The following is a 16,496-nucleotide window of genomic DNA, read 5'->3' on the forward strand; positions in this document are numbered from 1 at the left end:
CAACCACAGAGTTCACCTAGAGAGAGCGGCAGAGGGCCTGTCTGGGGGCAGAGACACAACCACAGAGTTCACCTAGAGAGAGCGGCAGAGGGCCTGTCTGGGGGCAGAGACACAACCACAGAGTTCACCTAGAGAGAGCGGCAGAGGGCCTGTCTGGGGGCAGAGACACAACCACAGAGTTCACCTAGAGAGAGCGGCAGAGGGCCTGTCTGGGGGCAGAGACACAACCACAGAGTTCACCTAGAGAGAGAGGCAGAGGGCCTGTCTGGGGGCAGAGACACAACCACAGAGTTCACCTAGAGAGAGCGGCAGAGGGCCTGTCTGGGGGCAGAGACACAACCACAGAGTTCACCTAGAGAGAGCGGCAGAGGGCCTGTCTGGGGGCAGAGACACAACCACAGAGTTCACCTAGAGAGAGCGGCAGAGGGCCTGTCCGGGGGCAGAGACACAACCACAGAGTTCACCTAGAGAGAGCGGCAGAGGGCCTGTCTGGGGGCAGAGACACAACCACAGAGTTCACCTAGAGAGAGCGGCAGAGGGCCTGTCTGGGGGCAGAGACACAACCACAGAGTTCACCTAGAGAGAGCGGCAGAGGGCCTGTCCGGGGGCAGAGACACAACCACAGAGTTCACCTAGAGAGAGCGGCAGAGGGCCTGTCTGGGGGCAGAGACACAACCACAGAGTTCACCTAGAGAGAGCGGCAGAGGGCCTGTCTGGGGGCAGAGACACAACCACAGAGTTCACCTAGAGAGAGAGGCAGAGGGCCTGTCTGGGGGCAGAGACACAACCACAGAGTTCACCTAGAGAGAACGGCAGAGGGCCTGTCTGGCGGCAGAGACACAACACCACAGAGTTCACCTAGAGAGAGAGGCAGAGGGCCTGTCTGGGGGCAGAGACACAACCACAGAGTTCACCTAGAGAGAGCGGCAGAGGGCCTGTCTGGCGGCAGAGACACAACCACAGAGTTCACCTAGAGAGAGCGGCAGAGGGCCTGTCTGGGGGCAGAGACACAACCACAGAGTTCACCTAGAGAGAGCGGCAGAGGGCCTGTCCGGGGGCAGAGACACAACCACAGAGTTCACCTAGAGAGAGCGGCAGAGGGCCTGTCTGGGGGCAGAGACACAACCACAGAGTTCACCTAGAGAGAGCGGCAGAGGGCCTGTCTGGGGGCAGAGAACACAGATGCATCAGGAAAGCAGCCCAGGAGTCCGGCACAAGCACAACCCGTGTTCCCTCATAGAGGGCGGTAGAGAGCGCACCTGCACGGAGCCGCCGTCCTTTGTACGGGGAGTTGCTGTCCTTTCAGCACCAAAGCGCACCCCTGACTCAGGCACGGTGGGCGGTATCCAGCGCACCCCGGAGGGCGGCACGGAGCGCACCCCGGACTCCCGCACCCCGGAGGGCGGTACAGCGCGCACCCCGGACTCCCGCACCCCGGAGGGCGGTACAGCGCGCACCCCGGACTCCCGCACCCCGGAGGGCGGCACGGGGTCCCGCACAGAGCGCGGTTGCACGGAGCCGCTGTCCTTTGCGCGCAGCATGCAGCGCCTCACATGACAGGCTCCATAGACCTTGGTGGGCGACATGGGCCAAGGGGACGACACAGAGCGCATCGTGATCAACGTTGGCGGGACGCGGCACCAGACCTACCGCAGCACCCTGCGCACCTTGCCCGGCACCCGGCTGGCCTGGCTGGCTGAGCCCGACGCCCACAGCCACTTCGACTACGACCCGCGGGTGGACGAGTTCTTCTTCGACCGCCACCCCGGGGTGTTCGCGCACATCCTGAACTACTACCGCACCGGGAAGCTGCACTGCCCGGCGGACGTGTGCGGCCCGCTGTACGAGGAGGAGCTGGCCTTTTGGGGCATCGACGAGACGGACGTGGAGCCGTGCTGCTGGATGACCTACCGCCAGCACCGGGACGCCGAGGAAGCCCTGGACAGCTTCGGGGGAGGACCCGCGGACCTGGGAGGCGACAACGGGGACGGCAGCGGGGACTGCGGCGAGGATGAGCTGGATATCACCAAGCGGCTGGCGCTCAGCGACTCCCCGGACGGGAGGGCCCCGGGCGGCTGGCGGAGGTGGCAGCCCCGCATCTGGGCGCTGTTCGAGGACCCCTACTCATCCCGATATGCACGGGTAAGTCGTGACAGCATGCGACACATGTGCGACATAATGGATGGTGTGTCCTGACAGCATGCAACACACACGATGTGCCACATGTTCATAAGCTACAGAGAGAGGGAGACAATCAACAAGGGCAACAATGCAGCACAATCAGCCTGTGTCCATCATCATCATCATACAGCACAATCAGCCTGTGTCCACCATCATCATCATACAGCACAATCAGCCTGTGTCCATCATCATCATCATACAGCACAATCAGCCTGTGTCCATCATCATCATCATACAGCACAATCAGCCTGTGTCCATCATCATCATCATCATACAGCACAATCAGCCTGTGTCCATCATCATACAGCACAATCAGCCTGTGTCCATCATCATCATACAGCACAATCAGCCTGTGTCCATCATCATCATACATCACAATCAGCCTGTGCCCATCATCATCATACATCACAATCAGCCTGTGTCCATCATCATCATCATACAGCACAATCAGCCTGTGTCCATCATCATCATCATACAGCACAATCAGCCTGTGTCCACCATCGTCATCATACAGCACAATCAGCCTGTGTCCATCATCATCCTACAGCACAATCAGCCTGTGTCCATCATCATCATCATACAGCACAATCAGCCTGTGTCCATCATCATCATCATACAGCACAATCAGCCTGTGTCCATCATTATCATCATACAGCACAATCAGCCTGTGTCCATCATCTTCATCATACAGCACAATCAGCCTGTGTCCATCATCATCATACAGCACAATCAGCCTGTGTCCACCATCATCATCATACAGCACAATCAGCCTGTGTCCATCATCATCATCATACAGCACAATCAGCCTGTGTCCATCATCATCATCATACAGCACAATCAGCCTGTGTCCATCATCATCATCATCATACAGCACAATCAGCCTGTGTCCATCATCATACAGCACAATCAGCCTGTGTCCATCATCATCATACAGCACAATCAGCCTGTGTCCATCATCATCATACATCACAATCAGCCTGTGCCCATCATCATCATACATCACAATCAGCCTGTGTCCATCATCATCATCATACAGCACAATCAGCCTGTGTCCATCATCATCATCATACAGCACAATCAGCCTGTGTCCACCATCGTCATCATACAGCACAATCAGCCTGTGTCCATCATCATCCTACAGCACAATCAGCCTGTGTCCATCATCATCATCATACAGCACAATCAGCCTGTGTCCATCATCATCATCATACAGCACAATCAGCCTGTGTCCATCATTATCATCATACAGCACAATCAGCCTGTGTCCATCATCTTCATCATACAGCACAATCAGCCTGTGTCCATCATCATCATACAGCACAATCAGCCTGTGTCCATCATCATCATACAGCACAATCAGCCTGTGTCCATCATCATCATACATCACAATCAGCCTGTGTCCATCATCATCATCATACAGCACAATCAGCCTGTGTCCATCATCATCATCATACAGCACAATCAGCCTGTGTCCATCATCATCATCATACAGCACAATCAGCCTGTGTCCATCATCATCCTACAGCACAATCAGCCTGTGTCCATCATCATCATCATACAGCACAATCAGCCTGTGTCCATCATCATCATACAGCACAATCAGCCTGTGTCCATCATCATCATCATACAGCACAATCAGCCTGTGTCCACCATCATCATCATACAGCACAATCAGCCTGTGTCCATCATCATCATCATACAGCACAATCAGCCTGTGTCCATCATCATCATACTGCACAATCAGCCTGTGTCCATCATCATCATCATACAGCACAATCAGCCTGTGTCCACCATCATCATCATACAGCACAATCAGCCTGTGTCCATCATCATCATCATACAGCACAATCAGCCTGTGTCCATCATCATCATCATACAGCACAATCAGCCTGTGTCCATCATCATCATCATACAGCACAATCAGCCTGTGTCCATCATCATCATCATACAGCACAATCAGCCTGTGTCCATCATCATCATCATACAGCACAATCAGCCTGTGTCCACCATCATCATCATACAGCACAATCAGCCTGTGTCCATCATCATCATACATCACAATCAGCCTGTGTCCATCATCATCATCATACAGCACAATCAGCCTGTGTCCATCATCATCATCATACAGCACAATCAGCCTGTGTCCATCATCATCATCATCATACAGCACAATCAGCCTGTGTCCATCATCATCATCATCATACAGCACAATCAGCCTGTGTCCATCATCAAAGAGCACAATCAGCCTGTGCCCATCATCATCATCAAAGAGCACAATCAGCCTGTGTCCATCATCATCATACAGCACAATCAGCCTGTGTCCATCATCATCATACATCACAATCAGCCTGTGTCCATCATCATCATCATACAGCACAATCAGCCTGTGTCCACCATCATCATCATACAGCACAACTGTGTCCACCATCATCATCATCATCATACAGCAGAATTAGCCTGTGTCCATCATCATCATACATCACAATCAGCCTGTGCCCATCATCATCATACAGCACAATCAGCCTGTGTCCATCATCATCATACAGCACAATCAGCCTGTGCCCATCATCATCATCATACAGCACAATCAGCCTGTGTCCATCATCATCATACATCACAATCAGCCTGTGTCCACCATCATCATCATACAGCACAACTGTGTCCACCATCATCATCATACAGCACAATCAGCCTGTGCCCATCATCATCATACAGCACAATCAGCCTGTGTCCATCATCATCATCATACAGCACAATCAGCCTGTGTCCATCATCATCATCATACAGCACAATCAGCCTGTGTCCATCATCATCATCATACAGCACAATCAGCCTGTGCCCATCATCATCATACAGCACAATCAGCCTGTGTCCATCATCATCATCATACAGCACAATCAGCCTGTGTCCTCCATCATCTTCATACAGCACAATCAGCCTGTGTCCATCATCATCATCATCATACAGCACAATCAGCCTGTGTCCATCATCATCGTCATACAGCACAATCAGCCTGTGCCCATCATCATCATCATACAGCACAATCAGCCTGTGTCCATCATCATCATCATACAGCACAATCAGCCTGTGTCCATCATCATCATACAGCTCAATCAGCCTGTGCCCATCATCATCATCATACAGCACAATCAGCCTGTGTCCATCATCATCATCATACAGCACAATCAGCCTGTGTCCATCATCATCATACATCACAATCAGCCTGTGTCCATCATCATCATACAGCACAATCAGCCTGTGTCCTCCATCATCTTCATACAGCACAATCAGCCTGTGTCCTCCATCATCTTCATACAGCACAATCAGCCTGTGTCCATCATCATCATCATCATACAGCACAATCAGCCTGTGTCCATCATCATCGTCATACAGCACAATCAGCCTGTGCCCATCATCATCATCATACAGCACAATCAGCCTGTGTCCATCATCATCATCATACAGCACAATCAGCCTGTGTCCATCATCATACAGCACAATCAGCCTGTGTCCATCATCATCATCATACAGCACAATCAGCCTGTGTCCATCATCATCATACAGCTCAATCAGGCTGAGTGCAGACGGAGTTTTGAGCCCTGCCGATTTTTCCGTGCAGAATGGAAGAAAACCGCAGGTCAAATAACCTGCATTTTTCCTGCGGATTTCTTCCATTTTTCACGCGGTTTTCATGCGGTTTTTGTGCGGTCTTCCCCCTGCGGATTTGGTAACAGGGGAGATAGAAAACCGCACAAAAGAAGCAACATGCTGCGGATTTTGTACCGCAGGAAAACCGCGCGGAAAAATCTGCAGCGTCTGCACAGCGTTTTTTTTTTTTCATTCATTTTAAAGGTACTGTACATCACAATGCGGATATGCAAACGTTTCTGCGCGGTAAAATCCGCTGCGGAAACGCTGCAAATCTGCATCGTGTGCACATGGCCTCAGCCTGTGTCCATCATCATCATACAGCACAATCAGCCTGTGTCCATCATCATCATACAGCACAATCAGCCTGTGTCCATCATCATCATACAGACCAATCAGCCTGTGTCCATCATCATCATACAGCACAATCAGCCTGTGTCCATCATCATCATCATACATCACAATCAGCCTGTGTCCATCATCATCATACAGCACAATCAGCCTGTGCCCATCATCATCATACAGCACAATCAGCCTGTGTCCATCATCATCATCATACATCACAATCAGCCTGTGTCCATCATCATCATACAGCACAATCAGCCTGTGTCCATCATCATCATACAGACCAATCAGCCTGTGTCCATCATCATCATACAGCACAATCAGCCTGTGTCCATCATCATCATCATACATCACAATCAGCCTGTGTCCATCATCATCATACAGCACAATCAGCCTGTGCCCATCATCATCATACTGCACAATCAGCCTGTGTCCATCAACATCATACAGCACAATCAGCCTGTGCCCATCATCATCATACAGCACAATCAGCCTGTGCCCATCATCATCATACAGCACAATCAGCCTGTGTCCATCATCATCATCATACAGCACAATCAGCCTGTGTCCATCATCATCATACATCACAATCAGCCTGTGTCCATCATCATCATCATACAGCACAATCAGCCTGTGTCCATCATCATCATACAGCACAATCAGCCTGTGCCCATCATCATCATACAGCACAATCAGCCTGTGTCCATCATCATCATACAGACCAATCAGCCTGTGTCCATCATCATCATACAGCACAATCAGCCTGTGTCCATCATCATCATCATACATCACAATCAGCCTGTGTCCATCATCATCATACAGCACAATCAGCCTGTGCCCATCATCATCATACAGCACAATCAGCCTGTGTCCATCATCATCATCATACATCACAATCAGCCTGTGTCCATCATCATCATACAGCACAATCAGCCTGTGTCCATCATCATCATACAGACCAATCAGCCTGTGTCCATCATCATCATACAGCACAATCAGCCTGTGTCCATCATCATCATCATACATCACAATCAGCCTGTGTCCATCATCATCATACAGCACAATCAGCCTGTGCCCATCATCATCATACAGCACAATCAGCCTGTGTCCATCATCATCATCATACATCACAATCAGCCTGTGTCCATCATCATCATACAGCACAATCAGCCTGTGTCCATCATCATCATACAGCACAATCAGCCTGTGTCCATCATCATCATACAGACCAATCAGCCTGTGTCCATCATCATCATACAGCACAATCAGCCTGTGTCCATCATCATCATCATACATCACAATCAGCCTGTGTCCATCATCATCATACAGCACAATCAGCCTGTGCCCATCATCATCATACTGCACAATCAGCCTGTGTCCATCAACATCATACAGCACAATCAGCCTGTGCCCATCATCATCATACAGCACAATCAGCCTGTGCCCATCATCATCATACAGCACAATCAGCCTGTGTCCATCATCATCATCATACAGCACAATCAGCCTGTGTCCATCATCATCATACATCACAATCAGCCTGTGTCCATCATCATCATCATACAGCACAATCAGCCTGTGTCCATCATCATCATCATACAGCACAATCAGCCTGTGCCCATCATCATCATCATACAGCACAATCAGCCTGTGTCCATCATCATCATACAGCACAATCAGCCTGTGCCCATCATCATCATACAGCCCAATCAGCCTGTGTCCATCATCATCATCATACAGCACAATCAGCCTGTGTCCACCATCATCATACAGTAGAATCAGCCTGTGTCCATCATCATCATACAGCACAATCAGTCTGTGTCCATCATCATCATCATCATCATACAGCACAATCAGCCTGTGTCCATCATCATCATACAGCACAATCAGCCTGTGTCCATCATCATCATACAGCACAATCAGCCTGTGCCCATCATCATCATACAGCACAATCAGCCTGTGCCCATCATCATCATACAGCACAATCAGCCTGTGCCCATCATCATCATACAGCACAATCAGCCTGTGTCCATCATCATCATCATACAGCAGAATTAGCCTGTGTCCATCATCATCATACATCACAATCAGCCTGTGCCCATCATCATCATACAGCACAATCAGCCTGTGTCCATCATCATCATCATACAGCAGAATTAGCCTGTGTCCATCATCATCATACATCACAATCAGCCTGTGTCCATCATCATCATAGAGCACAATCTGCCTGTGCCCATCATCATCATACAGCACAATCAGCCTGTGCCCATCATCATCATACAGCACAATCAGCCTGTGCCCATCATCATCATACAGCACAATCAGCCTGTGTCCATCATCATCATCATACAGCAGAATTAGCCTGTGTCCATCATCATCATCATACAGCACAATCAGCCTGTGCCCATCATCATCATACAGCACAATCAGCCTGTGCCCATCATCATCATACAGCACAATCAGCCTGTGTCCATCATCATCATCATACAGCAGAATTAGCCTGTGTCCATCATCATCATCATACAGCACAATCAGCCTGTGTCCATCATCATCATACAGCAGAATCAGCCTGTGTCCATCATCATCATACAGCACAATCAGCCTGTGCCCATCATCATCATACAGCCCAATCAGCCTGTGTCCATCATCATCATCATACAGCACAATCAGCCTGTGTCCATCATCATCATCATACAGCACAATCAGACTGTGTCCATCATCATCATACAGTAGAATCAGCCTGTGTCCATCATCATCATACAGCACAATCAGTCTGTGTCCATCATCATCATCATCATACAGCACAATCAGCCTGTGTCCATCATCATCATACAGCACAATCAGCCTGTGTCCATCATCATCATACAGCACAATCAGCCTGTGTCCATCATCATAATCATACAGCAGAATCAGCCTGTGTCCATCATCATCATACAGCACAATCAGCCTGTGTCCATCATCATTATACAGCAGAATCAGCCTGTGTCCATCATCATCATACAGCACAATCAGCCTGTGCCCATCATTATCATACAGCACAATCAGCCTGTGTCCATCATCATCATACAGCACAATCAGCCTGTGTCCATCATCATCATACAGCACAATCTGCCTGTGTTCATCATCATCATACAGACCAATCAGCCTGTGTCCATCATCATCATCATACAGGGCAATCAGCCTGTGCCCATCATCATCATCAAACAGCACAAACAGCCTGTGTCCATCATCATCATCATACATCACAATTAGCCTGTGTCCATCATCATCATACAGCCCAGTCATCTTGTGTCCATCATCATCATCATCATGCAGCCCAATCAGCATGTGTCCATCATCATCATCATACAGCACAATCCGATTGTGTCCACCATCATCATCATACAGCACAATCGGCCTGTGTCCATCATCATCATACAGCACAATCAGCCTGTGCCCATCATCATTATACAGCACAATCAGCCTGTGTCCATCATCATCATACAGCGCAATCAGCCTGTGTCCATCATCATCATCATCATACAGCACAATCAGCCTGTGTCCATCATCATCATACAGCACAATCAGCCTGTGTCCATCATCATCATACAGCCCAATCAGCCTGTGCCCATCATCATCATACATCACAATCAGCCTGTGTCCATCATCATCATACAGCACAATCAGCCTGTGTCCATCATCATCATACAGCACAATCAGCCTGTGTCCATCATCATCATACAGCCCAATCAGCCTGTGCCCATCATCATCATACATCACAATCAGCCTGTGTCCATCATCATCATACAGCCCAATCAGCCTGTGCCCATCATCATCATACATCACAATCAGCCTGTGTCCATCATCATCATACAGCACAATCAGCCTGTGTCCATCATCATTATACAGCACAATCAGCCTGTGTCCATCATCATCATACAGCCCAATCAGCCTGTGCCCATCATCATCATACATCACAATCAGCCTGTGTCCATCATCATCATACAGCACAATCAGCCTGTGTCCATCATCATCATACAGCACAATCAGCCTGTGTCCATCATCATCATACAGCACAATCAGCCTGTGTCCATCATCATCATAGAGCACAATCTGCCTGTGTCCATCATCATCATACAGACCAATCAGCCTGTGTCCATCATCATCATCATACAGCACAATCAGCCTGTGTCCATCATCATCATACAGACCAATCAGCCTGTGTCCATCATCATCATCATCATACAGACCAATCAGCCTGTGTCCATCATCATCATCATACAGCACAATCAGACTGTGTCCACCATCATCATCATCATACAGCACAATCAGCCTATGTCCATCATCATCATCATACAGCCCAATCAGACTGTGTCCACCATCATCATTATACATCACAATCAGCCTGTGTCCATCATCATCATCATCATGCAGCCCAATCAGCATGTGTCCATCATCATCATCATCATACAGCGCAATCAGACTATGTCCATCATCATCATACAGCACAATCAGCCTGTGTCCATCATCATCATACAGCACAATCAGCCTGTGTCCATCATCATACAGCACAATCAGCCTGTGTCCATCATCATCATCATACAGCACAATAAGCCTGTGTCCATCATCATCATCATCATACAGCACAAACAGCCTGTGTCCACCATCATCATCATACAGCCCAATCAGCCTGTGTCCATCATCATCCTACAGCACAATCAGTCTGTGTCCATCATCATCATCATACAGCCCAATCAGCCTGTGTCCATCATCATCCTGCAGCACAATCAGCCTGTATCCATCATCATCATCATACAGCACAAACAGCCTGTGTCCTCCATCATCATCATACAGCCCAATCAGCCTGTGTCCATCATCATCATACAGCACAATCAGTCTGTGTCCATCATCATCATCATACAGCCCAATCAGCCTGTGTCCATCATCATCCTACAGCACAATCAGCCTGTGCCCATCATCATCATCATACAGCACAAACAGCCTGTGTCCACCATCATCATCATACAGCACAATCAGCCTGTGTCCATCATCATCATCATACAGCACAAACAGCCTGTGTCCACCATCATCATCATACAGCACAATCAGCCTGTGTCCTCCATCATCATACAGCACAATCAGCCTGTGTCCATCATCATCATCATACAGACCAATCAGCCTGTGTCCATCATCATCATATAGCACAATCAGCCTGTGTCCATCATCATCATCATACAGCCCAATCAGCCTGTGTCCATCATCATCCTACAGCACAATCAGCCTGTGCCCATCATCATCATCATACAGCACAATCAGCCTGTGTCCATCATCATCATACAGACCAATCAGCCTGTGTCCATCATCATCATACAGCACAATCAGCCTGTGTCCATCATCATCATCATACAGCCCAATCAGCCTGTGTCCATCATCATCCTACAGCACAATCAGCCTGTGTCCACCATCATCATACAGCACAATCAGCCTGTGTCCATCATCATCATCATACAGCACAAACAGCCTGTGTCCACCATCATCATCATACAGCACAATCAGCCTGTGTCATCCATCATCATCATACAGCACAATCAGCCTGTGTCCACCATCATCATCATACAGCACAATCAGCCTGTGTCCTCCATCATCATCATACAGCACAATCAGCCTGTGTCCATCATCATCATACAGACCAATCAGCCTGTGTCCATCATCATACAGCACAATCAGCCTGTGTCCATCATCATCATCATACAGCAAAATCAGCCTGTGTCCACATCATCATCATACAGCACAATCAGCCTGTGTCCACCATCATCATACAGCACAATCAGCCTGTGTCCATCATCATACAGCACAATCAGCCTGTGTCCATCATCATCATCATACAGCACAATCAGCCTGTGTCCATCATCATCCTACAGCACAATCAGCCTGTGCCCATCATCATCATCATACAGCACAATCAGCCTGTGTCCTCCATCATCATCATACAGCACAATCAGCCTGTGTCCATCATCATCATACAGCACAACTGTGTCCACCATCATCATCATACAGCACAATCAGCCTGTGCCCATCATCATCATACAGCACAATCAGCCTGTGTCCATCATCATCATACAGCCCAATCAGCCTGTGTCCATCATCATCCTACAGCACAATCAGCCTGTGCCCATCATCATCATCATACAGCACAATCAGCCTGTGTCCTCCATCATCATCATACAGCACAATCAGCCTGTGTCCATCATCATCATCATACAGACCAATCAGCCTGTGTCCATCATCATCATACAGCACAATCAGCCTGTGTCCATCATCATCATCATACAGCCCAATCAGCCTGTGTCCATCATCATCATCATACAGCACAATCAGCCTGTGTCCATCATCATCATCATACAGCACAATCAGCCTGTGTCCACCATCATCATCATACAGCACAATCAGCCTGTGTCCATCATCATCATCATACAGCACAAACAGCCTGTGTCCACCATCATCATCATACAGCACAATCAGCCTGTGTCATCCATCATCATCATACAGCACAATCAGCCTGTGTCCACCATCATCATCATACAGCACAATCAGCCTGTGTCCTCCATCATCATCATACAGCACAATCAGCCTGTGTCCATCATCATCATACAGACCAATCAGCCTGTGTCCATCATCATACAGCACAATCAGCCTGTGTCCATCATCATCATCATACAGCAAAATCAGCCTGTGTCCACATCATCATCATACAGCACAATCAGCCTGTGTCCATCATCATACAGCACAATCAGCCTGTGTCCATCATCATCATCATACAGCACAATCAGCCTGTGTCCACCATCATCATCATACAGCACAACTGTGTCCACCATCATCATCATACAGCACAATCAGCCTGTGCCCATCATCATTATACAGCACAATCAGCCTGTGTCCATCATCATCATCATACAGCACAATCAGCCTGTGTCCACCATCATCATCATCATACAGCACAATCAGCCTGTGTCTATCATCATCCTACAGCACAATCAGCCTGTGTCCATCATCATCATACAGCACAATCAGCCTGTGTCTATCATCATCAAACAGCACAATCAGCCTGTGTCCATCATCATCAAACAGCACAATCAGCCTGTGTCTATCATCATCAAACAGCACAATCAGTCTGTGTCCACCATCATCATCATACAGCACAATCAGCCTGTGTCCATCATCATCATCCTACAGCACAATCAGCCTGTGTCCATCATCATCATACAGCGCAATCAGCCTGTTCCCATCATCATCATCATACAGAACAATCAGCCTGTGTCCATCATCATCATCATACAGCACAATCAGCCTGTGTCCATCATCATCATCATACAGCACAATCAGCCTGTGTCCATCATCATCATACAGCACAATCATCCTGTGCCCATCATCATCAAACAGCACAATCAGCCTGTGTCCATCATCATACAGCACAAACAGCCTGTGTCCATCATCATCATCATACAGCACAATCAGTCTGTGCCCATCATCATCAAACAGAACAAACAGCCTGTGCCCATCATCATTATCAAACAGCACAAACAGCCTGTGCCCATCATCATCATCATCATACTGCACAATCAGCCTGTGTCCATCATCATCATCATACAGCACAATCAGCCTGTGCCCATCATCATCATCATACTGCACAATCAGCCTGTGTCCATCATCATCATCATACAGCACAAACAGCCTGTGTCCATCATCATTATCAAACAGCACAAACAGCCTGTGTCCATCATCATACAGCACAAACAGCCTGTGTCCATCATCATCATCATACAGCACAATCAGTCTGTGCCCATCATCATCAAACAGCACAAACAGCCTGTGCCCATCATCATTATCAAACAGCACAGCCTGTGCCCATCATCATCATCATCATACTGCACAATCAGCCTGTGTCCATCATCATTATCAAACAGCACAAACAGCCTGTGTCCATCATCATACAGCACAAACAGCCTGTGTCCATCATCATCATCATACAGCACAATCAGTCTGTGCCCATCATCATCAAACAGCCTGTGCCCATCATCATTATCAAACAGCACAGCCTGTGCCCATCATCATCATCATCATACTGCACAATCAGCCTGTGTCCATCATCATCATCATACAGCACAATCAGCCTGTGCCCATCATCATCATCATACTGCACAATCAGCCTGTGTCCATCATCATCATCATACAGCACAAACAGCCTGTGTCCACCATCATCATCATCATCATACAGCACAATCAGCCTGTGTCCATCATCATTATCAAACAGCACAAACAGCCTGTGTCCATCATCATCATCATACTGCACAAACAGCCTGTGTCCATCATCATCATCATGCAGCACAATCAGCCTGTGTCCATCATCATCATCATACAGCACAATCAGCCTGTGCCCATCATCATCATCATACAGCACAATCAGCCTGTGTCCATCATCATCATCATACAGCACAAACAGCCTGTGCCCATCATCATCATCATACAGCACAAACAGCCTGTGTCCATCATCATCATCATACAGCACAATCAGCCTGTGCCCATCATCATCATCATACTGCACAATCAGCCTGTGTCCATCATCATCATACAGCACAATCAGCCTGTGTCCATCATCATCATCATACAGAAAGAACAATCAGCCTGTGTCCATCATCATCATCATACAGAACAATCAGCCTGTGTCCATCATCATCATACAGCACAATCAGCCTGTGTCCATCATCATCATCATACAGAACAATCAGCCTGTGTCCATCATCATCATCATACAGAACAATCAGCCTGTGTCCATCATCATCATACAGCACAATCAGCCTGTGTCCATCATCATCATCATCCAGCACAATCAGCCTGTGTCCATCATCATCATCATACAGAACAATCAGCCTGTGTCCATCATCATCATACAGCACAATCAGCCTGTGTCCATCATCATCATACAGCCCAATCAGCCTGTGTCCATCATCATCATCATCATCATACAGGACAATCAGCCTGTGTTCATATTCATCATCATCATCATCATCATACAGTACAATCAGCCTGTGTCCATCATCATCATACAGAACAATCAGCCTGTGTCCATCATCATCATACAGCACAAACAGCCTGTGTCCATCATCATCATACAGCACAATTAGCCTGTGTCCATCATCATCATCATCATGCAGCACAATTAGCCTGTGTCCATCATCATCATACAGCACAATCAGCCTGTGCCCATCCTTATCATACAGCACAATCAGCCTGTGTCCATCATCATCATACAGCACTATCAGCCTGTGTCCATCATCATCATACAGCACAATCAGCCTGTGTCCATCATCATCATACAGACCAATCAGCCTGTGTCCATCATCATCATACAGCACAATCAGCCTATGTCCATCATCATCATACACACAATCAGCCTGTGTCCGTCATCATCATACAGACCAATCAGCCTGTGTCCATCATCATCATCATACAGCACAATCAGCCTGTTGCCATTATCATCATCAAACAGCACAAACAGCCTGTGTCCATCATCATCATCATACAGCACAATTAGCCTGTGTCCATCATCATCATACAGCCCAATCAGCCTGTGTCCATCATCATCATCATCATCATGCAGCCCAATCAGCATGTGTCCATCATCATCATCATACAGCACAATCAGACTGTGTCCACCATCATCATCATACAGCACAATCAGCCTGTGTCCATCATCATCATCATACAGCACAATCAGCCTGTTTCAATCATCATATAGCACAATCAGTCTGTGTCCACCATCATCATCATACAGCACAATCAGCCTGTGTCCATCATCATCATACAGCACAATAAGCCTGTGTCCATCATCATCATCATACAGCCCAATCATCCTGTGTCCACCATCATCATCCTACAGCACAATCAGCCTGTGCCCATCATCATGCTACAGACCAATCAGCCTGTGTCCATCATCATCATCATACAGCACAAGCAGCCTGTGTCCATCATCATCATCATCATACAGACCAATCAGCCTGTGTCCATCATCATCATACAGCACAATCAGCCTGTGTCCATCATCATCATCATACAGCACAATCAGCCTGTGTCCACCATCATCATACAGACCAATCAGCCTGTGTCCATCATCATACAGCACAATCAGACTGTGTCCACCATCATCATCATGCAGCACAATCAGCCTGTGTCCACCGTCATCATCGTCCAGCACAATCAGCCTGTGTCCACCATCATCATCATACAGCACAATCAGCCTGTGTCCATCATCATCATACAGACCAATCAGCCTGTGTCCATCATCA

At 47.9% G+C, this 16,496-nt stretch overlaps 2 protein-coding genes across 5 annotated transcripts in view; both read left to right on the forward strand.

The window, feature by feature from the left end:
• The first annotated feature begins 1,584 nt into the window (after nt 1-1,584).
• Nucleotides 1,585-16,496, forward strand: part of KCNC1 (potassium voltage-gated channel subfamily C member 1) — a 206,368-nt gene continuing 191,456 nt past the window's right edge. For 3 of the 4 annotated variants that reach the window (XM_073564689.1, XM_073564690.1, XM_073564691.1), the window contains exon 1: nt 1,585-2,142. In XM_073564689.1, the coding sequence (XP_073420790.1) occupies nt 1,585-2,142 (558 nt within the window). The remainder of the gene's footprint in view (nt 2,143-16,496) is intronic. The other variant, XM_073564692.1, reaches the window with a different exon arrangement.
• Nucleotides 10,489-15,454, forward strand: LOC141077919 (uncharacterized). Its single transcript, XM_073564688.1, has 3 exons — nt 10,489-10,599; nt 11,356-14,052; nt 14,325-15,454. Exons 1-3 carry the CDS (start codon nt 10,489-10,491, stop codon nt 15,333-15,335), a joined length of 3,819 nt encoding a protein of 1,272 aa, XP_073420789.1. The 3' UTR covers nt 15,336-15,454.

Source organism: Dendrobates tinctorius, unplaced genomic scaffold (assembly GCF_039654945.1).
Source record: "Dendrobates tinctorius isolate UK_male_01 unplaced genomic scaffold, ASM3965494v1 ptg000473l, whole genome shotgun sequence".
NCBI classification, from domain to species: Eukaryota; Metazoa; Chordata; class Amphibia; order Anura; family Dendrobatidae; genus Dendrobates; species Dendrobates tinctorius.

Bases quoted from the DNA above. Each gene is read 5' to 3' on its own strand.
- LOC141077919 (XM_073564688.1), top strand. From the start codon at position 10,489: ATGTCCATCATCATCATCATACAGCCCAATCAGACTGTGTCCACCATC. The intron at 10,600-11,355 runs GTGTCCATCATC...ATCATCATATAG, and splicing joins TCATGCAGCCCAATCAGCAT to CACAATCAGCCTGTGTCCAT. The intron at 14,053-14,324 runs CTGTGCCCATCA...AGCACAATCAGC, and splicing joins TCATTATCAAACAGCACAGC to CTGTGCCCATCATCATCATC.